This window comes from Haliotis rubra, unplaced genomic scaffold (assembly GCF_003918875.1).
Source record: "Haliotis rubra isolate DU_JTF1 unplaced genomic scaffold, ASM391887v1 Scf466, whole genome shotgun sequence".
Lineage (NCBI taxonomy): Eukaryota > Metazoa > Mollusca > Gastropoda > Lepetellida > Haliotidae > Haliotis > Haliotis rubra.
The window spans coordinates 703,764-730,557 of NW_025767153.1; the positions used below are offsets into that span (position 1 = coordinate 703,764).

At 39.1% G+C, this 26,794-nt stretch overlaps 1 protein-coding gene across 1 annotated transcript; it reads right to left on the minus strand.

The window, feature by feature from the left end:
- On the minus strand, positions 1 to 24,967 carry LOC124290471 (receptor-type tyrosine-protein phosphatase mu-like). The gene is made up of 30 exons (XM_046727171.1): positions 24,915 to 24,967; positions 19,758 to 19,821; positions 18,745 to 18,864; positions 18,361 to 18,591; positions 15,527 to 15,712; positions 15,170 to 15,307; positions 13,891 to 14,028; positions 13,535 to 13,675; positions 13,081 to 13,221; positions 12,668 to 12,808; positions 12,277 to 12,423; positions 11,880 to 12,026; positions 9,989 to 10,088; positions 9,486 to 9,556; positions 8,704 to 8,936; positions 7,605 to 7,692; positions 5,579 to 5,643; positions 5,353 to 5,389; positions 5,136 to 5,233; positions 4,891 to 5,016; positions 4,605 to 4,744; positions 4,132 to 4,267; positions 3,683 to 3,829; positions 3,180 to 3,273; positions 2,871 to 2,944; positions 2,552 to 2,674; positions 2,251 to 2,382; positions 1,677 to 1,813; positions 672 to 807; positions 1 to 350 (listed from the first exon to the last, which is right to left on the minus strand). The coding sequence occupies exons 1-30, from the start codon at positions 24,921 to 24,923 to the stop codon at positions 279 to 281; spliced, it is 3,612 nt and encodes a 1,203-aa protein (XP_046583127.1). The 5' UTR covers positions 24,924 to 24,967; the 3' UTR covers positions 1 to 278.
- Between the last annotated feature and the right edge of the window lie 1,827 nt (positions 24,968 to 26,794).

The following is a 26,794-nucleotide window of genomic DNA, read 5'->3' on the forward strand; positions in this document are numbered from 1 at the left end:
TCTCCCTTTCCGGGTACTCGATTCCTAGAAATAGGACTCGATTCCAGGTGTACCCGACCCGGATTCGAGTACCCGAGTACCCGTCCCAGCCCTACTGGATTTACATGGTTTATACGTTAATGCAAATTGGTTTCTGGTGTATTGTTCAGTTTCTGGAAATTTTGTTCGAACATGTGCCTCATCAAGACAACCAGACCATGAACGTTTCTCAAATTAAGAAGATTTCGGATATTATCCGTGGAGCAAATCTCCGCAGGATATTTGATGTGGTTTCTTTATCACAGATTGGCATAGACGTTTGAAGTACGGCTATATTCCTTCACCATTTTGTAGCATAGCTTGAACTGATCCTGCAAAAAAAAAAAACCAGCGTCATAGGAAATGTCCAGTCTGATAGCTTGGGAACCAGTGGTTCATTACGATATCAAATTTTCACAAAACTGTTGTTAAAATGGACGACTTATTCCTATCATATTTTAATGAATGTTTTACACATTTAACAATATTTAAGTCACTTTTCACACATAAACCAAGACTAAATGTATGGCTTCCTGGCTTGAAAAATATATCCTGACATGTTAAAGATTACGTTTTTATTTAAAACAACATGAACAACCAAACCTTTATGTTTTGGTTATTTGCCTGTAAAATGAAACAGCCAATGTACTCACGAAGGACTGTATAAACTGTGGTCTGACACGCTGCAGTTCCCTGATGGTGAGGAAGATGTCCACGTCTCTGTCCAGCCTCAGTCTACTGATGATGTTCAGGGCACTGCAGAACACGCCGCTCACTCCAGCACCGTCACTGGTTCACACAAACCATCACGTCACGTTGCATAACATATATCACAACAACAAGCAGACATTGTATCATTCCAATTAGACGTCTTTCATTTGAACATATACATTCACCTAAATTCAAAGTATTGTGCATTGGCACGTACTCACGCAGTATACCCTGCGTAAGGCATGAAGCACTTATGTTCTTGGGTAGTGACATTCGTCAATCCGTGTACGAGTAATATTCACTATGTTCCTCCATTGAATACCCACGGCCGCAGTGTGCTCTAGTCTTCAGCCAACTGAACCTGACCTTGCTTCAGCATGAAGCCAGTGCGCGCTGTTCACGGCAAAACTTTAGCTTATATTTCAATGCTCGGTAAAAGGAGGGAATGGCGTGGCACGACCCATTAGATGTTCCCATGGTCCCTAGTATGGTGATCTACCTTCAGTTGTTGGCGATGTATAGCCTGTTTTATATTGTATTGTCCAAATAGTGCTATCAGTTTTAACTTTCCACACTGGTTTAGTTGTAATTGTGATATTCTAGTTGTTTTACTGTCCTTCGTCCACAGGTTTTTATACTATACATATCTTCCATTTCAATGTCACATATGTTCTCGTCACGATATGGCTGAAATATTGCCAATGTGACGTTAAATAATAACTTACTCACTCACTCATTAGATGTTCGTGAGTTATACCTGTACTAAAACTATCCTGAGCTTTTGCCACATAACGGTCACCACTACACTACGTAGCACCTGTATGTACTCATCGGTGATGGAGAACGTATGCTGACCAGTATTTATGATGACACATCTTGTGTAACATGATTCACATACGTGCTTTTCATATTGTACAAAAGTTCATAACATATTTTAAAATGCATACTGGCAGTGGATGAGGATCTTATGGTCATCAGCGCTGATGATTCTGTCCACCTCGTTGATCAGCTCCAGGAGTGAAGAGGTGTTGGAGATCAAGCTCTGTGACCGGACGCGGAACACTGTGACTGGCTGCTTGTTATCCTGTAGAGTATTGAAACACGCACACGTGTATCTCCAATATACAGTATGTATATGTCTGACCTATCTTGTACAATTTCCGTTAATACTGAGCATTAGTCATGCTTTCTCAATTTATATGTTCTAACATTTTATGTGACCTAATCCTCACTGGGAAAACTTGACGTACAGACTGTCTGTCCTGAAATGCTTAGAAGAAAACTAATGATTTACGTTGGTATGTCATGGACAGCACATCGCTATTAAACACCACTTAGTAAGTCTCACCTACCCAATATACAATAACCAATCCAATAACAATCATAGTCTCCGGACATAATGACATATCTTCTTGCGAGAGTTGTGTAACATATGTGGCATTGCATTGTGTTATTACATGTGCCATACGATAACAGTTCACGTTAATTAATTATTTGAAAACAACAAATGAATGAACCAACCTCCTTGTCATACATAAGCGTTAACCTTGTCTCGGTATAAAATGCTCCATGAAATTCAGATTCCTCGTGTATGACACTGAATGGTGCAACTTGTAACGCATTGCTATCTTTGGGGTACATTTCATCTGTCTCCTGGATGCAAAAGAAATATTACATGTATGTTAATGATGATCCATGACGAAGGTAGTATCCAACAACTATCCCCTAGTGATAGTATATGTGTGTATGTTGATCTTGACAACGCATAGAAACACCTGGCATCATTCATTTGTGAATGTTTTGAATTCAAAAGCATTTTTACCTGAGAGTCATCCAGACAGACAACTGTGAAGCAGTCATGGTCGTACACCAGTCTCCAGAAGTCCACCACAGTGTCTGGCAGTGGAGTCTGGGTAACTATCATGGTCGATGGTCGAAGGGTGGACTTAAAAATTTGAAGGCAACTAGTTATACAACAGAACTTCCTCTTGCCCGAATCTCAATGGTTATGTTATTTTGAAGTTATGTTATTTCTATCAATCTTGATGGTTCCACATCACATGACAAAAGAAGGATGCAAATGATAAAATTTAACTGTCATTTGTGATATTGCGGGTTAACCTTACACCAAGCCAACATACCGGCAGAAACACTGCATTGATGTAGTCATTCCGACCCGGAACTGGAGTACACAGGTAGGGTCTGAATTTGTTTCCTACAACAATACACAATGTGGTGATTCATCATAGTTCATAGTAGGAATCGAGTAGCGATGATCACGTTGGGCATTATGTTAATAGAGACATAATCTCTGTAGTGTGTGGAAATACAGCACAGATGTGGGCGAAAAGCAAAACAAAAACTCTTGTATACTTATCAATTACTTGCGAATGAAGTCAGACTGATTTTATCACTGCAGGTGGAGTGTACATTTTTCAAGACGTTTATACCCGGGAGAATATGCTGGTTTCTATTTTTACTCGAGTTCTCTGGAAGCCGTGCAGTAATATCCTCTTCGAGGTCAGATGTTTGTTCTTGGAGTAACTGAAGAAAACAAGGGAACATTTATGTGTGTACTGTGCTGTTATTATACATTGCTTGTTTCACGAAAGTATATGTCATAAACAACGCAGACCCAGGTTAGAAATGATCTTCAGTAACCCATGCTTGTCGTAAGAGGCGACTACGGGATCGGGTGGTCAGGCTCGCTGACTTGGTAGACACGTGTCATCGTATCCGAACTGCGTAGATCGATGCTCATGCTGTTGATCACTGTATTGTCTGGTTAAGACTCAATTATTTACAGACCGCCGCCATATAGCTGGAATATTCCTGAATGCGGCGTAAAACTAAACACACACTCACTCACTCATAAACAACACAAGAAAAAAAATAGCCAACTACATAAAGAATTCTCTGGAAGGACATAAAAGCTATATCGGCATATGCATACCTTAAACTGTTCTTTCAGCATATTCTCTTGGTCTGATGTAAATGTGTCGTCAACACCAAAGGTTTTGTCAAACTCAGACGAAGTGTAGAGTGTTCCTCGACTATTGAGAGTCTCCAGGACCACATCATGCACAAACTCGTACTGTTTCTGAATGGATGGATGCACGTATATACATTTAAAACATAAATTGTAACTCCGCAATAAAAGACTATTTCTAAATACTGATCAAATATACAATATTTAGCAAGTTATTGCACCAACTTTCAGTCCACTTTAAATATTATCTCTTCAAACTAAATCCCACATCCAGTTAAGTATTATTATAAGGGGGACAATATTTACGTCCATATCAGAAGTTGTAAACACTGAAACGCATTCTCCCCAAACCGATTCTCTCGCTAACCGTTAGATTAAAAGAAATTAGATACTTTCAAGAATCGCGTACTCACCACTGTCTGGACCATGTTCATCCTGTTCTGTCTCATCTTGCTGACACACATGTACACGTTGACCCTGTTGTCACTCTCAGCTTCATCCATCAGGTAGTCCAGGGCAATGAACGTTCCTGTTCGGCCAACTCCGGCGCTAAACAAATGAATGTCACAGTAGGAAGAAACACTGAAGAAATGCGATAGATTCGTGTCTGTTGTTATATATACGAATCTTGTGTATACAAATCGTTTGAATCGCCTTGACGGTGCAATTAATCTCTACATTAGTAAAGTAGGGAAGATGCATAGGTCCATGGGCTGAAAGTCCATTTCTTTGAGAGCAATTTCCAGCGTTCGCCCATCTCTGCTCGTCCTGTGTGATTACCTGTGTCAGCAAAAAGGAGAATGCCCTTGTCGTGATTGCCCGTGTCCATTGACCCATCTGAGTTACATGTACATCTACATCGTACATGTATCAACCTCTACGTTACCTGCAGTGCACCACCATGGGTCCCCTGTCCATGTCTCCCTGTTTGACCAGTCTCCAGAAGTTGACGAGGGTAGGAGCAGAAGGAACACCATGGTCAGGCCAAGATGTGAAGTGGTAGTGCGTCACATACCTCTCGCTCTCCTGCAAACACCATACGTACAATTGTAACAGTCAAAGACGGTTTAGTTTTAGGTAAACATTCTACGTTGATTGATCTTGCACAGAGTAACTGACACCGGTGGTTAAAAGTGGCTTACAATACGCATTGATTTGGTAATTATACTTACCGAGTTTTTTACCAGGAACGTTGAGACTGTATAGTCAGTCCTCGCTGTCACATTTTTGTTTGTAACTGTACAACCTCCGTGGGTTTCAGATTTGCTTCCATCTGGCCAGTATTGTTCACACTTTTTCTGAGAACATATACAAATAATGTACTTTTAGGATGCAATCATTCTCATTTGAAAGTGCTATGAAGCAGAATGTATTGGTACTTTTCACAGCAATTTAATAACCCCTGAATACATCCTACCTTGTTCATCTCCATCAGCCTCGTCAGCATGACTATCTGTGTGACGTTCTCCTGCCACACCATCTGCCAGAAGTCCGTGATTGTTGTCGGTCTGGGTCCTTGGTGAAAAACCATACGTTTTACAAATCGCATATCTCATATATTTCATTTAAGTTTACCATGTAAATGACATAATATATTTACTGTATATAAAGGTACATAAATATATAATACGTACCTTGTGTTGCTATATAATGTGCTGTGTCATCATATCCCTGCGAAAAGATACACAGCTGTGTTTTGTTTTGATGCTGATATCGATAACCAGAGAACGTAACAGTACATCAATACTTTTTCCCAAACCATATAATTTATACACATGAATCTGAAGTGATACGCTTTTCTATCTATTTATCATGATTTGTTGATAGTTGAAGAAGATCCGATAAAACGTTCACACTCACCATGATATAATTGGCATTAATGTAATCCTCGCCTTCATCAGCAAGCACAACCCTCGAATCATCATCTGATTCAACACAATAAACATCATTCTAATTCAACTTAGTATGTAACACTAGTTCTGATTGGTCAGTGCTATAAATTTCCGACCGTATAATCAGCATATACGGTCGCAATTTGAAAACCGAGTCACCAAAACCTTTGAATGTATCCCTACACTATTGAGATAACGCTGTTTTGCAGGGCATTGTCATTTGCAGAAGCCATTGGTCAGTTAACTCCCCTATCAAACCAAAATGGGTGGAATTTGTGTTAAAAAAGACAAAACAGTATCATAAATTTAATTCTAAGTTCAAACAACTTACTCGCTACAGGTTGTTGACCTATCACTGTTAGATCATGAAACAAGATTTATGACGTCATTATGGAGCGTGACGTCACCTGTTGTGACTTAATTTGACAACAGAACTGATAATGGCCCGTAGTTGAGGAATCAGCGGGCCGCTCATTTCTGTAGCTAGAGTGCGGTTTCACCATAATTCCGTCCATTTTATCTATAATACTATGATCTCTTCATCATTGTCAGATTTAGTCTGTGTGCACCTAATACACGTGTGTTGTTTGAAAAGGGAATTCTTTTTCTGGCGATGGTGTAAGTTCAAGGAGTGATATGATTAACTTTTGACCAAGAGGAACTTTCACCTGGTTTAAATAATAAATTTCTTTCACGAAAAAACAGCGTAAAACGAGTTGAATTAGAATGGGAATAACTGTACTGTGTTTGACGAATTGGGGACGTATACCAGTGGTTATATAGCCGCAAATTTAGTTATATCAGCTACGCGTAAGCGGGGGCGTATACCGGTGGTTATATAGCCGCAAATTTAGTTACATCGGCGGCGCGTAATTTAACATGATATTGGCTCCGCTTACGTGTCGCCGATATAACTAAATTTGCGGCTATATAGCCAACGGTATACGTCCCCAATTCGTCAAACACAGTACAGTTATCCCCTACTTAGTAGTAATGCACAGTATAACCGGTATCTCGCAATACGCTTTTCAAACAATGCGTATTGCAATATGTTTTCTGAGAACCGGTACATTGGGTAAAGAACATATATTAACTTTATGTGATTATCTTCATGGTTTAAATTGAAATCCACACAAACTTTCATTCACATCAAACGTTTCCTTCATTATTCAATAACAAAAGAAGAGTATACTGTAATACTATAGATTGTATCAAATGAAAATAGAATCCATCACTATGCAACCTAACTGTGAGATTGCTGTCATCAGAACCATAAAATATGTTTAGGGACTTATAATTTTGAAAATAGGATAGAGAACCACATTTAGTGTCACTCACTGCCAAACACCTAAGATCCCAATGTATCGCAATACGTATCGCAATAGGGGTCCATGAATCGCAATGTATTGCAATACAATTTATTTCCCAATACACAGCCTTAATCATTAGGAATATTAGGGCCTATCTATCATTTCAATAGCATATGTCCAAAGCTCATGTAAAGTTGACTGTAACATTTAGCGTCATATTTCACCTGAAGCTTTAATATAATCGTTATGTGGAATATGTGATTTGCAAAATTGAGATCATTTGTCACAAGTGTTTATACACGTTGATATGACTATTACTTTTTATCCCTTTTCCGATTTATATATTTGTGGTATCAACCGAGCATGTGTCAATGCAGGCATTTCTACAAAACTTTAGATCTTGATATGCAATTCCGCCTTTCTCAGACCAGTAGGTTATATTAGTAACTGGTTACTTGATAGACATCAAATCGTAAAGTTCTCAACATAATTGAGTAACAAGAATCAATGCATTCTTTTATTCAATAAAGCTTACCTTCAGCTAGAACTTTAACACCGAAGAACACATATAGAATAACGTATGTGTGATCTGAGTGCTATGTAACAGCAAATGCTTTAATAAAGGAAGATAAATCAACTGTATATTCTAGTGACTTTTGGTTACGATTTCCATAATGTACTTACATGCATACAGAGCAAGAAAGCGATTCTTCGGTATATTCTCAGGTTTGATTGCGGCCTCATGCGGATGTCTGGCGCCATATGGGATTGTCTGTGGCACAAGATAATGCAAGATAATTCAGTGGATATGCACAAACATCACGAATTCACACTCGCATGAAACACTGTGCTGTACCGTTTAGTGTACGTGTATTGTCATATTTGTCTTTTTTGAAAACATACTTATTTATTTTTATTTATTTATTATAGGATATATATATAGCGGCAACACATGCAGGCAACTAGTGCTTGCTCAAGGCGCTGGTATTTTTTGTTTTTCCCCTCCATCACTGGATGTCAATCTCAACGGCACATCGTATTATCAATCTCAACTCCCTGGGGAGTATACAACTCTTGCAGCCACTAGGCGCACCGAGTTAGTGTGGCTTTCTCATCCTAACGAGGTACCCATTCACAGCTGGGTGGACTGGGACACATAGTCACAGTATTTTGTCAAAGTTCACTGCACGTTGCTGTACCCGCAACTAGGTGTTTGCACGTATTTCACATTCGAACGGATTCGTGGGTTCTTTTAAGTGCACAGAGTTGTGTACTGTACACTAGGGGTTGTGACAACACTGAAAGAGTCTGCACACAAAGTTGACTCCAAGGTCAACTTTGTGTGCGAAGTCGATGTATGGAGCTTACTTCGACACATTCCTGTGTTTCCTGAATTTGTGTGCTTAGCGTTAGTGTACGTGGACAGTGACAGTCAAATGGAGCAAGCGATCGGACGATCCATCTGCAGAAGATGTACTGTCTCTCAGCTGTACTGGTACTAAGCTGTGAAGAAGCTGGATACTGTCTCTCAGCTGTAGTGGTACTCAGCCATGTTGTTCAATAATTGATTAATTTAAACTGTTTGTATACTTATGTTTGAGAAATTCAAAATATCAAATGACCATTTTAAAATAGACAAAGAAAAGCCCTGACGAATTCTTAAGAATCACATTTAAATCCTGGCTTCCGAATACTAAAGGAAGTAACAGACAAAAATATGTTCTCTTAGCGTAAACATGTCATCCATTTTTGCATGTCAAAACAATACAAACGATATACAAACCTGAAATTCGTTTTCAAATGAGGCTTTTTTCTTTTTCTCAGATATACACTGTTTCAAGTTATCCAGCCGCATGTGAGGTGGCACCCAGTTGTAGTAGGTGGCGGCAGCATCGCTGCCCCCGTCGACTTCAGTCTCAACAGAAAACACGGCATCTTCATCTTCCTCCCCTGCAGGTTTTGGCTTCGGGGAGGATTTACTGGAGGATGACTTATCTGAAACGTGTGTGCGATTTTCTGAAAGGGATTTGATATATATGAGGTGAGATGAGGTGATATTGGGTTTAACGTCGTGCTGGAGAATATTTCGCTCATATGACGACGTGCATGTGTGTGTATGTGTATGTGCAGCTGCTTGTACTAGCCCAGACTTAAGCTGGTTTTATAGTGCTAGCCCACTGAGATACCATTCCGCAGTGAAGCATGAATATCCCACTCAGACAAATTATACTGACTCCGAGCCGACCAGTCCTTGTTGTACCCATTAATGCCGAGCGCCAGGCAGGGACCAACAAGTACCATATTTTAACGTCTTTTGGTATGACGCGCCGGGGATCGAACCCGCGACCTTCCGCTCTCCGGGCTGACGCTCTAACCACTACGCGACGGAGGCGGTTGATATATATGAAGCACACGAGCAGCCTGATCAGGAGCTAACGATTGTTGACCTTATTTTACACAACGTTTCTAACAATGTGTTAGTTACACAAATCACACGCCGTCATACAGCTCGCACAATAACGACCATACATAAAATATGCAAAGCAAGAACGTGGTTTGTTTTACCTTTTTTTGCTGCCTGGGGAATCTCGTCCAGTTGAACGGGTACTCTCACGTTATCGTCTTTCCGTTTTCTCCTATAGAAACTGATTTCATTAATCCTATTACAAACATAAGGATATGTTGTCCAAGCTAATATTCGTGTGGTGTTACAACACATGTCGAACATATGTATGAAAGAGTGAGTGAGTTTAGTTTTACGCCCACCCAGCAATATTCCAGCTATATGGCGGCGGTCTGTAAATAATCGAGTCTGGACCAGACAATCCACTGATCAACAGCATGAGCATCGATCTGCGCAACTGGGAACCGATCACATGTGTCAACCAAGTCAGCGAACCTGACCGCCCGATCCCGTAGTCGCCTCTTACGACAAGCATGGGTTACTGAAGATCAATATTCTAACCCGGATCTTCACGGGTACACAATGAAAGAATACTCAGCAGATAAACTTATTTCAAAGAATCCACTAGGGTATTTAGATTTTATAAATGATGCTGAGCAGTTACCGTTTCCAGAAAATGAGAATGACCACGACAATTGCTATCACTACGAGAGCTGCAATGACCCCTCCAACGATTCCTGCTGTGGACCCTTCTTCAGCAAGAGCTTCGAAGAACAATGAGGAAACAATGAGTCTATATTGCAAATTCATAACTAATTACAGCAGTTCTAAGAATTAGACATCTTACTAAAATACTGCAAGAAGGCAAAATAAATAATCTGGCACATAATTTCTAAATTTAAAGACATGAAACTGAATGTCACTTCGTTTTGCATACGTAGCGTTGTTTGCTTTTATATCAAAATACATTCGTACTGCTAATGAACTGTTGTAAAGTATGCCTACTTAAATAAGATAATATCATAAATAAGCAAATATCATACTGAACAAATTAAACAGTGTTTTAGGATTAACCATAGCGATTATACTGTGTGACTGTGTGGATTTCAAGAAAGTTAATATAACATTCCACCACCTTACAAGTAAGAAAGGTGAATTCCCGGAAATATACTCTTAAAATATTAAATAGGGGAACCTGAACTTTTAATTTGGATAGAAAGTATAAGCGAAAACAAACTTTGTAAAGACAGACATCTTATGAACGCAACATTATTTCTCTTTGTCACCACCCCTAAACACAACCATGGGACGCACGTGCACAACGCAGTAGTCCATACACGTGCATGGACTGTCATTCTTGAATTTGACGGTTTTCAAAATTTCGATAAATCACTGTAGGGCATTAATTTTGACAATCATCTCGCATCACACAGTTGTTAGGGTTTCTAGCCGTGTTATTTTATTTTTTATTTTATTTTTTTTTAAATTTTATTTATATTTTGCTTTGATTTTGTAAATAGTACACATGCAAATTTCACGCCATATACCAATCATCTTTCAAGAGCAATTACTGTACAAACAACTATGGTCATAAGGAAGTGAAGTGGTGATGCACTCTCAAAACATTCAATATTGTCATATCAACATTGATTTATCTCCCAATTTTTACGATCGTAAATTAAAAACGAAGTTCAACTACTTTTTTAAGAGTATATAATGTTACGCGCAGAAACATGCATGAACACGTACGTGAATGAAACATGTATCAGTCGCTCTTATTTACGTTTAGACATCTGGATATGATATTTTAATCACTATTTTTCAATTCAGGCGTTAGTGTACATGTCAGTCGTGTGATATAGCAAAACACATCGTAGAACATTCCAGCAGGTACTGCCATGTTCACTCTCATCCTCTTGGCTAACTGTTTAAATGTATATTATACATGTCCTTACAAAAGACATGGAAATCCTAAATACCTAAAACACCTTAACAAAATAGGATGATGACTGACATTAGCTATAAATTATACACGTGCCCATTGGTACAGCATGAGTGAGTTATATCATTTACTACAAAAATGTAAGCAAATTCACAGTGCATTTATGTTTCAACCGTTCAGTTTTTCTTTCAGGACCTAAGGGTAGTCGAGGCGTGTTATTTTCTCTATTAGTGAGGGGCGGTGGGGTAGCCTAATGGTTAAAGCGTTCGCTCGTCACGCCGAAGGCCAGGGTTCGATTCCCCACATGGGTACAATGTGTGAAGCCCATTTCTGGTGTCCCCCACATGTGATATTGGTGAAATATTGCTAAAAGCGGCGTAAAAACAGAACTCACTCACTCACTCTATTAGTGACGTTTCGTAATAGATATGGCATTCACTAGAGTGTTGTAGCCTGATGACAAAGTATTCGTTTTGGATGCCAAATGTCACTTTTTTGACCCTCGCAGTTTTAAAAAAAAGTTAGTGATAAAAGCGTATGGTTTACCTTCAGATAGTAAACATAATAGAATACCCATTTATGAAAACCTTAAAAGTTCAGCGTCATTACGTACGTTGTAAACATAACATGGTGTCATCATTCATCCATCCTGCTGCACATCCTCCAGGACATGTTCCATTTGTTCTGTCACAGGTGACACCATGTAGACAGTTTCCACACTGAGCGGCGCAGTTGCTACCATGGTATCCATTTGGACATGCTGCAAATGTTATGTGATGGTCTATATTAAAAGGCTATTTCTAATGAATGTTAATGGCATCACCTAATATCAAACGTGTAGGAGATACAGGAGAAATACGATCTGTTTTCAAGATATTCATGTCGTGACGAAGGAACCAAGTGGATCTAAAAATGGATTCTGAATCCTACATTTTGGCCATAAAATTGGGTTTTTTACGTCCATGGATATTCGAGTCTGGGTATAATCTCCGCTGAGCATCAGCACTCACGTTGTTCACATAACTTTGTGTTGCCATTCATCCATCCTGCTGCACATCCGGTTGGACAGGTTCCGTCTTCTTTATCACAAATGTCATCGTTCAGGCAGTTTCCACACTGAGAGGAGCAGTTGTTACCATAGGAACCACCTGGACATGCTGAAACAGAGAAATACCTTTAACATGGAATTCTGTCCATTATGTCACTGAGAGTATTATTGTTTCGGCAGTTTCCATACTGAGAGTCACAGTTAATACCATAAGAATGCTTTTGGAATTTGCTAGCACAAAGACATTACACCTTAACCCTGTCAAGCTGGCGTGAACATGGGGCTTAATATTTTACCAAGAAACATATATACAAACGTTAGGACAGTCGTTCAACACTAAGATTGTGACTCACGGAGTTGACATATGGTGTCATTTATCCATCCTGCTGCACATCCGTCAGGACATGTTCCGTTTGTCTTGTCACAGCTGACATCATCCAGACAGTTTCCACACTGAGAGGTGCAGTTGATACCATAGGAACCATCTGGACATTCTGTAAACACAAATTCACCAAATGCATTCAATACCATAACAAAATGATTACATATAGAACATTATGTCGCACTTGTATTGAGATCACATGTATGTCTTCATCAATCTTCACATGCTGCACATCCTCCATGATACCATAAGAAAAACTCCGACTTTCTGCCAACCTAAAGACAATAAACTTGAACCCTGTCAAGCTGGCGTGGCCATGGGGCCTAATATTTTTCACAAGAAAAATATGTATAAACGTCGTTCGACATTAAGATTGTGACTCACGGATTTGGCACATGTTATCATTCACCCATCCTGCTGCACATCCTCCAGGACAGGTTCCGTTTGTCTTGTCACAGCTGACATCATCCAGACAGTTTCCACACTGGGAGATGCAGTTGATACCATAGGAACCATCTGGACATGCTGCAATACCACAATGAACATATCCAGTGGCGTTATCGTAGAGTACAAAATTATACTAACCTAAACCAACCTGCATAAATGTATCTTTATACCCTACTCAATGGATTTCATTGTCACTCACGTTGTAGACATGTGACACCATTCTGGCAGTTTCTGTACTGGGAGGAACAGTTGATACAAAAAGAATAATTCTGACATTCTTCAAACTCAAAGACAGTATATTTTAACTCTGCCAACTGGCGGGACCACGAGGTTTCACAAGAAACGTATACAAGCGTAGGGACATTCGTTTGACATCATCATTGTGACTCACAGCGTTGGCACATGGTGTCATTCATCCATCCTGCTGCACATCCTCCCGGACATACTCCCGTGGCCTTATCACAGCTGACACCATCTAGACAGTTTCCACAATCCGAGGTACAGCTGATACCATAGGAACCATCTGGACATGCTGCAAACACATAAACACAATGAACGAATGGCGTAATCGTATCTTACAAGATGTCCTACTTTTCACTTTGAATGATACAAACCCACCCTGCATAATACATGAATCGTTCATCCATATTGCTGCACATCCTCCTGGACAGGTTCCGTTTGTTTCGTGACAGACAAGACGTATTTCACAAGAGTTTCTACTTTGTAACGAGAATCAAAGAAACCCACCCTGCATGCATGTACCGGTCATCCACCCTGCTGCGCATCCTCCAGGACAGGTTCCGTTTGTCTTGTCACAGCTGACATCATTCAGACAGTTTCCACATTGGGAAGAGCAGTTGAAACCATAGGATCCATCTGGACATACTGCGCGAACAAACGCACAATTAGTATACAGCTACGTGATCAGATATCTAGGACTGACTAGTTTATACGTTGTAATCACAAGACAGTATACCTCACACACCATGACACTCATGTCCTTTGCGAAGCAAGCAACTGTTTCTGATTCCCGGGATAGTGGACATATCAGATTGTCTACTCGTCGTGATAGTACAAACACGAACCACAGAGTTATCTTGCTTATAATCAACACATTTATTACTTTGAAAAGTGTAATTATGTGTAATGATTTTAAGGACATATCCGATTGACTACTTCTTGACTGCTCGATCAAAGATAAATGATCCAATGATGAACTGATTCCCTACCGAGATTGTATAGGCGGGAAAGCAACTATTTTTGTGCATTAAGATAATCTGGACATCAAACCAATTGTTTTTCTAAGATTCTTACGTTGAATGCTTTTGGAATACATTGTTTACAATTTTCACAACTCGTCAAGAATCGTGTTAATTTATGCCCGATTCAGACTTCTTCATCTCCTGAATGTAAGATTCACAAGTTGTTCCCACGTACAAGAGTAAAGAAAGAAATATTTCGTTAAATGTTTACAGTCCACTGCGTAAAAGCTGATCATACACAAAATGTCTGTATTCTCCAGAAAAATGTTTGGTCCCAAGTAAGGTGTCCCAAATTGGAGTGAGAAGGGGATCAACGCCGCGGTCAACTTTATTTTTTTTCATTTGAAGCGTGTGTTGTCATTGGGCTGTGTATAATGTTGCTTTGTCTGCCGTGGTTATTTCGCCTGTCTAAACCAACACTATCCTTCATGATAGATAATGCAATTAGTGAGTGAGTGAGTGAGTTTTGGTTTTACGCCGCTTTTAGCAATATTCCAGCAACATCACGGCGGGGGACACCAGAAATGGGCTTCACACAATGTAGCCATGTGGGGATTCGAACCCGGGTCTAGGCTACCCCACCGCCCCAATAATGCAATGGAATGATAATGATGAAATTAGATAAAGAGATTATTCATAAGATGCACGGTGAATACAGTGTGCATGTCTTACAGCTACCCGCTTCATTGATAAACATGAAGAAGAATTAAAAAGATACACATGGCATGTTGTGAGTGTGGTCTGATTCAAGCTTCATGTCATACCTGTTTGGCAGTCGGTACCATGGTATCCAGGAAAACATCCACTAGAACAGCGACCAGTGATCTTGTCACATACATCAGTACTGTTAAGGCACCGGCACTGTTTGTCACAGTCTTCAGAAAACCATCCGTCACTGCAAACTGAACATCATCAAACAATAGTCACTCACATTTGATAATATAGAAATGTCGCAAATTGAAATTGTTTGTAAAGCCTTGCTAGTGTTTGAGGATGTGATATATTGGAAGTATGAGCTGTCATTTTGAACAGCAATTCCTCATTTGTATAGTGAAATCCCATCATTCGTATCAGCTGATAAAATTTCCAAACATCAATACCCTGTTACTTTCATAGCATACCAAATATCTGCACTTCACACAAAGTAAGGAATTTCTGTTGACCAGGTATCCGTATAGTGACCGTGGTTCCTGTCAGTGGCTGGCGGCAGGTGACGTTAGCTATAGGAGGAGGATGTTCAGTTGATGACCAGTTGTAGCACATCTGGCTGCCCACAAGTATCTCCATGCCGTTGCTTCTCTCCTGAACTGTTAGAAGATGAATGTAAAATGTAAGCATTGACTTGTTTTCTGTGTTAAATGTTAAATGGATATTGATCACTTGATATGAAAGATTATAAACGGAAATATTCTGTTGAGCTAGCCCGTATATGAACCACGGTAAAACGAACCGTATTCAGTTTTACGCAGCTACCAAGCCGCCCCTGTACAGTTAATGCCTTAATTACAAATATAATTATAAATCTGTATAGAATGAAGACAGATAAGATAAATAGAGTAACTCACCTTGGTGCCTTTGGATATAAAGAACATGAACACAAGCTAACACATGTTAAAAACTATATGTGCATCGTCATGAGTGATAAATGTATGCTTGCCAGGACATTGATTAATCGACTATTTTTTACATCACAAGACATTCGGATGAGATTCAGGGGACATAGATACATAGATAATGTAATAATGTAATTGTTAATCTCTAATATTTCCTTGTTGGTTGTTCGTTCACACTGAATTATATATGTTGCGCATAGATCTCCGGATTAAGGTATAGGTTAAATATGTGACAATAGTAATTATAATACAGTTGAATGTAACGATAAAATTCAAAGGCAGTACCATTTCCTACTTGTAACCGCATATCTGCATACATGAGATAGTAATACCTTCCTGACAACTATTTATTGTTAAACACGAAGTCATTGAATCGTGGTAGAACCGATGTAATACAATGACATTATTGTTTTATAATGAATTAGAGTTCTATATAACAATGCCAACATCATTTTATTTTCTTAAATAAATGTAATATAATATGCATAATTTTTAAACGGAGCAACACGTTGAACAAATCGGTAGAAAAGACTATCAGAATACTTGCAGAAGAAAGTGGGCACCAGCACCAACTTTAAACATGTATTTTACGCCTCATGATATTACTCGTTTGACAAAACATGGCCTGAAAACAGAAAGTCCCACTCAACTATCTATATTAAATAGTACGTTGTATAGAAAACAGAAAGTCCCACTCAACTATCTATATTAAATAGTACGTTGTATATAAAAAGCGACAAAACCCCCTCCACGTCCCTAGGAAATCTCTGCTTAAGGCCGAGTGGATTGTACCATTCCGACTATGTTATGAGCATGAGTTAATGAACCACTAGTAAATGGTGATGATGTCAGATGTTTGCAAAAATTACAACACAGCATTAAAACGGAATGGTAAGTGTACGTCCGGTGTAACAATCCAATTCATTGCTCAAGCCACAGAACTAAGTGATAAATCCCCTATCCCCTGTCCTTGGTCCGCAATCAAAAGTGACTGTATTCTTACAACTTCCAACTTCAATGTGACATACGAAATTTCATCCGTCGACTTCATAACTTTGATCCAATATTTAGGTTTGTTATCAACTTCGCATATTCAACCATAAGAACGTATTTCTCTTCAAAGGAAGAAGGGGGTACTCCCAAATACCTATTAATTCCCAAATATGTATGAGTGAGTGAGTGAGTAAGTTAATATTTAGCGTCACATCGGCAATATTTCAGCCATATCGTGACAAGAACAACTTGTATCAATGTTAAAATCAATAAATTTAGAACATAAAAACCTGTCATCGAAGGACAATACAATACTAAAGCATCACAGATATAAAGTTAAAACTAGTACACTGTCATAAAATGAACTCAGTATAGACAGTATAAATTAACGCAAATATGTATGACATAATTAATATTATTATTATAATGCCTAACATTAAAGAGTACGCGTTTGATTTTAAAATGGTATTGTAACTACTCCAAACAATCTGCCATTACATTTCGCTCATACCTCAAGAAATTGTACATGCTATCGCAACATTCAAGTTCACAGATGTATCATTCGATCAACTGAAACTTGCGCTCGTCTCGTACGCCCTCACACATTGTAGGCTGTGATACAGTGAAATTATCCTTCCCTCAATGATGCATATATGATGGCAACACATTATAGACGTATAGCAACCTATAGAGCGTCTTTCTCTGATAAGAGACCATGTGGCCAGGCAAAATCGCTAAATGAAATGGTGGTAATGAGTGAGTGAATGAGTTCAGATTTAAAGTCACATCGGCAGTATTTCAGCCATATTGTGACTATATCAAATATATATTAATAACAGTTATAGGTAAAGTATAAACCCTGCCAACGAAGGACATTAAAACAACTAGAATATCACAGATATAAATGTAAGAGTAGTAATATAAACTAAAACATTTTAAGTATACATGACAATACAATATAAAAACAGGCTATAGATTGCCAACAACCGAAGGTAGATCACCATACCAGGGACCATGGGGACTTACAGTACTTTTGCTACCTGCATGGACCCTAGCTGGATTTACACCATCCCTTCAGCTGTCGGCAATTTTTGACAATCTAGCCATGACATTAAAAATAACATATATACTGCAGTTAAAAATCATGGTAAGTTTAATTTGCTTGAATTGTTTTGGGACTTACGTACCCTCTCAGAGGGAAAATGGTGGTAATGAATGATGGTACCAAGGACATGTTAGATTACGGGGGAGTTAGTCTGGAGAGCATCGTGACATTACAACCCATCCTGATCTGTTAGCGAAGCATTTGGATTTTTTAGGAAGCATTATTCATACACGTGTGAACTCACGGTCGTCGCCACGTAGATAGAGTCTGATGTGTTGTATCTTCTCTGGAACTGAAGTGTTCAGGTTCACAGTCCAGGTGGGATTTGTCTCTTTCTTTGTATGAGCACATGTCCGTGGTGAGCTATGGGCATTTGTGGTGGCTCTGCCGTCCACACCAAGTGCTGCTCCATACTGATTTGGATCATTGCTTAGTGTGCTACTCTGGCTGCTAGATCTCCGCAAAGCAATGTTTTCTGAAATATAGGTACATAATTAGTATCACAAGTATCGGTGACTTGCAATCATTGTTTTACATAATTATACCCGTCTACTCATCTACCCCACACTCATGTACATATTCATGACTTTGTTTATTCACCACATCTACCCATCAACTTCACACTCACGATTCTGACAGTACGGACCAAACCATCCTTCCTGACATCTGCCTGGATCACCGACCTGGCTACAGGGAGTAGAGGGGAACACGTCACAGGCAGCTACAGTGTTACAGTGACATTCAGCATCTGTTTGAAAAGGGGTACCTCCGTTTTACTGAATTTTTATTATTACTTCAAACATATTTTCTATTACAGTGAAAACAGTCATGGGGTTTGGTGAGTGAGTGAGTGGGTTACAGTTTATAGTCTCAGCGGCTGTATTTCAGTCATATCGTGACTAAAATAGTTAGAAATTCATGATAACTACACAAATTTTAAGAAACTGTCGACGAAGGACAACAACACTAACTAGAATATCACAGTATCAAGAATTAAAACTGGCATCTTTCTCCAGAATTGGATTCCAAATTAGGACAATAAAATATAAAAAGGGCTGAGTAAAAGGGCGCCAGGAACTGGGTAGATCACCATACTAGGGACCATGGGGACTAACAGTACTTTTGCTACCCACATGGACCTTAGCTGGATGTACAACCTCTCGTTAGCCGCTGGCGATTGTACAGAATTTTAGCCATCACTTAAAACAACAAACATACTACGATTAAAAGCTTGGTAGTGCTAAAGTTACCTTGAAAGTTTTGGAACTTGCGTAAACTCTTAGGTGGACAATCATTTTACAATACTTTAACCCCCTTCGAGGATGGAGCCACTAACAACCTCGGTTGCTCATTCAATCAACCGAGTATAAAATATCTTTGATCTATTTACAAAACATAAAATTATGTTTTTCTAATACTTCTATTTCTCAAATAAAAACAATTATTAAATGATAATTTACATTATGACAAAAATCCTTAAATGTTTTGACACTGAAATATTTTTTCCTTGTGATGGAAAAGGCAATACAGTCAAGCTGAACGTGCTTGGCCGTGATGAAAATAGCTTAATATTTGTGAATCAAGCCAACAATGAACTCAACTAGTTTAACATATTTCACTTTCTGTGAATAAAGTTCCTACCAGAGAGGGTCACCGAGACACAGGCAATGAACAGTCCCATCCAGAACCAGCACATGTTGGATACCTACATGAAAAGACAAAGAATAGGGAAATTGCAATGTTCTGATAACAAGAATAGCGAATCTTACCAGAACGTGTTTTATATAATATTTCAGCAGGCTTCTAGCACGACATTACACTTGACGGGCTTTACGTCGAGTGATGTTCTATGCTTTTTTCACTAATATTTCCACAATTAAATAATGTTTTAATACAATATACCTAGATATTACGACGGTTCGTTATGTAGGATGGGACTAGATTGCAGTATACGAGATACCTTTCGCCAATTTTGTGAGGGAAGTGCGTGAGCTCCTTTCATAGTAACTGTATCTAAAAGGATTATCTGCCATTTTCATGAAATTAGCAGAGGACATGGGAGGTTTCCCTACAGACGAACTGATTTGAAAAGAGCTCTCGTAAATAGTTGTCATTTTCAAATACCAAAGTAAATAAAAAATACTATATGTTTGCTGAAATGTAATGCCAATGCAACCACCCGAAGTAGAGCCGCACGTCATCACAGAACTTTAAAATTTCATGTTTATATCATACTCAATTTCGTGTTAAGTCATAGTCTACGGTACAAATAAACTGTTATTAAGTTTGGAAGTATATGCTATGTACTGAATCCATCCATATTTTAAGCTGGTCAAAGAAAAAAGTATGTGTAAGCTCAAACATTCCACAAATACTTAATTAACATGGCATATATTGCATGACTTCGTTGTTATACATATAGTACTCATCTCCAAAAGCAACAGATTTCTGTGGTAGTTAATGTTTTTGCTGGTGCGTGTGTAACCAACGAGGAAGTGAATCATCATGGTGGGAAATCGCTCACGTGAGCAAGAGATAGACTGAATAATTGTAATAAAAGCATGCGTATATATATCTTGAACATATTTTCCTCATTGGACAGTGCATATAGTTATGTACTGAATAAAATTTACAAATATGACAGAAAAGTTGCAAAGCTGACATGACATAGTCTTTAGTGAGTGAGTATGACTTTACGCCGCTTTTAGCATTATTTCAGGAATATCACGGCGGAGTCACCAGAAATGGGCTTCACACTCTGTACCCCAATCGAACCCGGGCCTAGGCTACCCCACCGCCCGACATAGACTTTAACACATGAGATTATATTAAGTCTTGTAAATAGTGTAAGCACATGGGATAATGCATGCGTGTACCAGCCAAGCATGCTACTTACATACTCTACCGAATGCATGGTGCATAGAATAACAAGCTTTCATTGTACATGTTTTCCCTTGTTTCCTTTAATCACTGTACATGCATTATGTGTGTTTTAATATATGTTTTTTCTTATCGTTGTAGTCATAAGTTGCTTCCATCATCCTTTGTTGTTTTCATAAGTGGCTTCCAATCAATCCTATCATGTATATCTTAACCTTTACACTGTATAAACATTCTGTACGTCCTTTGCATAAACATACCACTTAATCTCTTCCAACTCTGTACATCTCATCAAAACACATCACTTAATCTCTGTACATCTCAATCTGTAATACTATATCACTGGCTTCCTGTACATACTATATATTTTCCTTGTATCAAATTCTGTCATTCACCTGATGAAGGGGCAAGAAGTAGCACAGAAACGTCGTGTTGTAAACATTAAAGAAGTTGTAAACCCATACCGTACGTTGTTGTGTTACCTCTCAACTTCTAAATGCCCATCAAGCATCTATTTACATACCTGCTTCCTGCTGCAGGCAAGTTGCAGTAATTACTGGAAGAGAGATATCGATGCGCAAAAAGATAACCTACTGAAAGTGTAATCCAGAAATGGTAGTGTTGTACACAATGCACATTCTACAGATCGCCTGCACCTGACCCAGAGCTGGTACTAACAGCGCCTCATGGGTGTTTGAACAGTTGTCATGGGCAATATAACTGAACTTACACCGTGGAGTATTGGTCATATTTGGATGATTTCCGTGTTCAGAGATGAACAATGCTCTCTATATATAATCACCCCAAAGCGGACCCGAAATTTTGTCCTTATTGGCCCCGACACAACGAACTGTGTATCGTTCAGATTACTCCGTCAATTCTGATACTTCAGCCTGCTGACGTCAGTAAGATGCGGGGTCTAGTAAGATCAGCAAAGATGGACGACAAATCGTCGTATGAGATCTGATCAGCATCATAGAATCATCGCTGTGGCACATGTAAGCTTTGAGGAAAAGGCTAAAATTACATTTTCTCTGTAATTCAGTTTAGCACGTGCACGTTGATACTGAGACACGATATTGTGCTACCTCAGAGAAGTAGTTCTCGTTAAGATAGTGAAAGGATTACAGATGTGAACAGAAATAACATCCGTCAAGAAAATATTTTCTTTCGAGATGAATAGATTTGATATAGCGTTTCCATCGGTATGTACTGACATATTAGCGTTACAAAGGCAGTTACAGTTACCAGCTGCAAGGATGAGGATATAACACTCAAGTACAAAAAGGTCCTTTCATCTAACAATAATAGTACTGTGAGTGTGTTTGCTCACACTTTTACATGATCGTTCTTATGCAAAGTATTTATTTTGGGATCATAAGCATCTGTACAATTGCAGGTCGAGAAAGAACCACGCCTAACCTGTTGTAGATTTACAAAATGATTTACGATAAGGGTCATATATGGCTATAAAAGTGAATCATGAAGAGGATGACTTCTTAGCACTCGATGCAAACTGAATCATGGGACAGTCAACTTTGGGCTCGTTACGAACTGAATCACAAGGGTGATCACCTTACTATGCGCTACAAACTCTGAATCTTGAGGAGGATCACCCTACCACTCGCTACAATCATACTGCAGATCACCTTAGCGCTCGTTACAAACTGAATCATAGTGCAGATCATCTTAGCGATCGTTGCAACCTGAATCATAGGCCAGATCACCTTAGCACTTATTATAAACTGAATCATCGTGCAGATCAGCTTTGTGATCGTTACAACCTGAATCATAGTGCAGATCTCCTTAGCGCGCGTCACAACCGGAATCATAGTGCAGATCATCCCAGCGCCCATTACAAACTGAATCATAGTGCAGATGTCTTTAGCGCCCATTAGAAGCTCAATCATAGGCCAGATCACCTTAGCGCTCATTATAAACTGAATCATAGGCCAGATCAGCTTTAGTGATCGTTACAACCTGATTCATAGTGCAGATCACCTCAGCGCTCGTTACAACCTGAATCATGATGCAGATCACCTTATTGATCGTTACAACGTGAATCATAGTGCAGATCTCTTTAACCATTGTTACAACCTGAATCATGGGGCGGATAACCCTATCACTCGTCACAACCTGAATCATACTGCTTTGCGCTCATTACAAACTGAATCATAGTGCAGATCACCTTAGCTCCCATTACAAACTGAATCATAGTGCAGATCACCTCCACGCTCGTTACAACCTGAATCATGGTGCAGATCCCCTTAGCGATCGTTACAACCTGAATCATAGTGCAGATCACCTCAGCGCTCGTTAAAAACTGAATCACAGTGCAAGTCTTCTTAGCCCTCGTTACAACCTCAATCATAAGGCGGATATACTTTCCGTTAATAGAAGAATCAGTGTCCACAAGAATGCACTTCTACAGCACAGTTTTAACGGTGCTAACTGTGATTGCCTGCGTGTTACTGACTGAAATATGCCTTCATGTTTCACAAATACCTTTAAAAACAGGTAGATTACATATCATGAAAACGTAAGGTAAACCACACGTGTTGTCATATCAGTTCAAACAGGTTCAAGGATGTTCAAGGAAGCTTACATGGTAATGAATGGATGCTGGCCAAACGAATTACAAGCTGAGCTTCGATACTTGAACAAGATTCCGTGCCACTGAAATGTGATCGTATTGTGTTTACAATAGCTGCCCATGAAGCTAATTAATAGTGAAATAGGATATTTAGGAAAGCACTGATAACAATGATCATGCTCACCATCTAGGTATATTGGTTGTTACACACATAGACACACGGGATTACAACAGAAAGAAGCATGTCAATACGCACCTCACAGTAGGGCAGAACAGTATCTGTACAGTTACACGGTATGCTAACACTCTACCCTACTTGGCTACCAGGAAGTGATAGAGTGAGACAGGAAAAGTGTCATATGACATAGGCATTGTGTTTATCACTTTCCTGATGGATCTTTGTAAACAGTGTCTGCTTTAACAACAATTGTAATAAAATGATCGCTTTATATAAATCACAAGCACGCACTCACTTGTGCATGCTCAATGCGCTAGCACATTATTACCCTGAATAACCCAAGCTGTCTGTGAGCCGCTAGAAGGTTAACAGCCCTAATTACGTATCCCACCGGGTACCCATTCAGTGCTGGGTAAACAGAGACAATTTATGAACACACGGGATTACAACAAAAAGAGTGAGTGAGTGAGTCACCTCGGCAATAGTTCAGCCATATAGTGACGGGAAATGTTGTACATACACTATAAATACAAGTAGTTACATAACCAGTCTGTAACTGGACTGTAAAATAACTAGAGTGTCGCAAAAAGAGTTAAAACTAGCTAGCATGTAGTTTTAAAAGTAGAAAACTATTTTAGATAATATAATGTAAAAATGGGCTATTGATCGCCAACAACTGAAGGTGGATCACCGTACCAGGGACCAAGGGGTCTTACAATGCCTTTGCTACCTACATGGACCCTAGCAGGATTTACACCATCCCTTCAGCTGCTGGCGATTTTAGGCAATTTAGCCACAATGAAATGTACAATAATACTACGAGTAAAAAGGTTGAAGATAAATTTTGTCTCCGAATGTTTTGGGACTTACGTATCCTCTTAGGAGGACAATAATTTTACGGTAGTTCAACCTCCCTTGAGGATACCGCCACTAACAGTCTAAGGTGCTAATTTAACTACCAATGATAAAATATATATCCTATATACAAAACATAGCCATCAACATTTATCAATTAGTTCAATTGCCTTTAAAAATTCAATAATTAAATGATAATTAATACTGATATAAAAATCCTTAACTGTTTTTGCACTAAAATATTTATCCCTTGTGATGGAAATACAACAAAAAGAAGTATGTCAATACGCACCTCACACATCAACACCTCACAATAGGGCAGAACAGTGTATGTACAGTTACACGGTATGCTAACACTCTGCCTTACTTGGCTACCGGGAAGTGATAGAGTGAGACAGGAAAAGTGTCATATGACCTAGGCATTGTGTACATGTATATCACTTCCCTGATGGATCTTTGCATACAGTGGCTGCTTTAACGGCAATTGTAATATAATAATCGCTTTATATAAATCACAAGCACGCAATCACTTGTGCATGATCAATGCGCTAGCACATTATTACCCTGGATAACCCATGCTGTCTGTGAGTCGCTAAAAGGTTAACAGTGATATGACTTATCACATCGGGTACCCATTCAGTGCTGGGTAAACAGACAATTTATGAACAAACTCACTTGCTTAAGGTGAGGCCAAATCTGTCAAACGTGCCTCATTGTTAGACAGGGCTAAAGCTCTAGAAAATCTCAGGAGTCAAGCTGCCAAACACGGTCACCCATCCAAGGAATCTCTGTTTCAAACGTTGCTTAACTTCAACTTATTTGTGACCTGGACTGTAATACAGAACGCCAGTGCAAAGGAATGTCCAATCTTACATGTAACTATAATCAGAAACCATGTCTGTTTGGTGTAAAAAGTAAAATAGCTGTGAAGTCACCTACCATTAAAGGCCAAAATTAGATGTGAAAATTATGTGAACGGATTAATTAAAGACACCAGCTGTTCGCAAAAGGGTAAGCACGCCCTGTCTAACTGTAGCACAAGCCCTTTAGACCTCCTGGGTTCACCTGTTGTCAGTTACTACACAAAGCAAAGCAATATATACTCATGTACAAAAGAAAGTACTCACCAGGTGTATTGAGACTATTCCCAACTAAGCAAATATTTTGTTAGCAACATTGTAATTGGGTAAGACATCTAGTGTTATTGCAACACGTACACAATGTTTGTGACTTGTAGGTTACAATCAAAACACTTTTCTAATTTTAACGCTGTTTTCAAGAAAATGTTTTACCAAAGCATCAAGTGTGTACTTTCTTTTGTACGTCAGTTTATATATTCGTACGATATTCCTTTTCAATAACACTCAGAAGTTTTTTTTTCTTTTGGTACTTTCGCACTCTCTTGTGCATGTTTTGTATCAGTAACTGTGTTGTATTTTAAAACTGATCCAAATAATATGTTGTTATGCTACCAAAACAGTTGTTCATTCGTCTAAGCAATGTTTCATCACAAGATATAAATTGACGAAACACATCCTGATAACAAAAGGGAGAGTTATACTCCTTTTAAAGATGGGTAAATGCAAAATCTCAGTTGACAATGGTGTGACAGCCATTTGCGCTGACACGGGCGACAAAATACCTAACAGTTGAACCCAACCCGTTGGATGTTGTTCCATATGTCAAGTAAAGATATTTCGTCCCTGTATTTGCATCGGAAAGCATTGGGCACGAACTCTACAGATGTTGTCCAGCTTGTGTGATCCATTCAAACAATCCTTTTGGCTGTGATGTCGCACACTTTCAGTGACGACGTTGAAACACAAGTGTCTCCTCGCACGACCATAAAAGCCGTGCAGGTGAATCCTCTACTGTGAACGGCATACCGTTCTAGTTTGAATCTCAAATGTTCTCAGCGCCATGCTAGGGAAACCTGATCGTGAAATAGAAGTATAGTTAGGCCTATCGCTGGACGTCAGGGACGGAAGTTTTGCTCGCTTAACCACTTTTATGGTTCTGCCCTTAATCGTTCACTCATTAAGGAAGGATATCAATATATGGATATACAACTTCTTTATTCCTTTATTTAAGTTGTTCATCCATATCTTGTTATCCTCCCTGACTGCTCCAACTTCTAAATACCTCTCAAAGAAGTTATCGTTCACACATTGG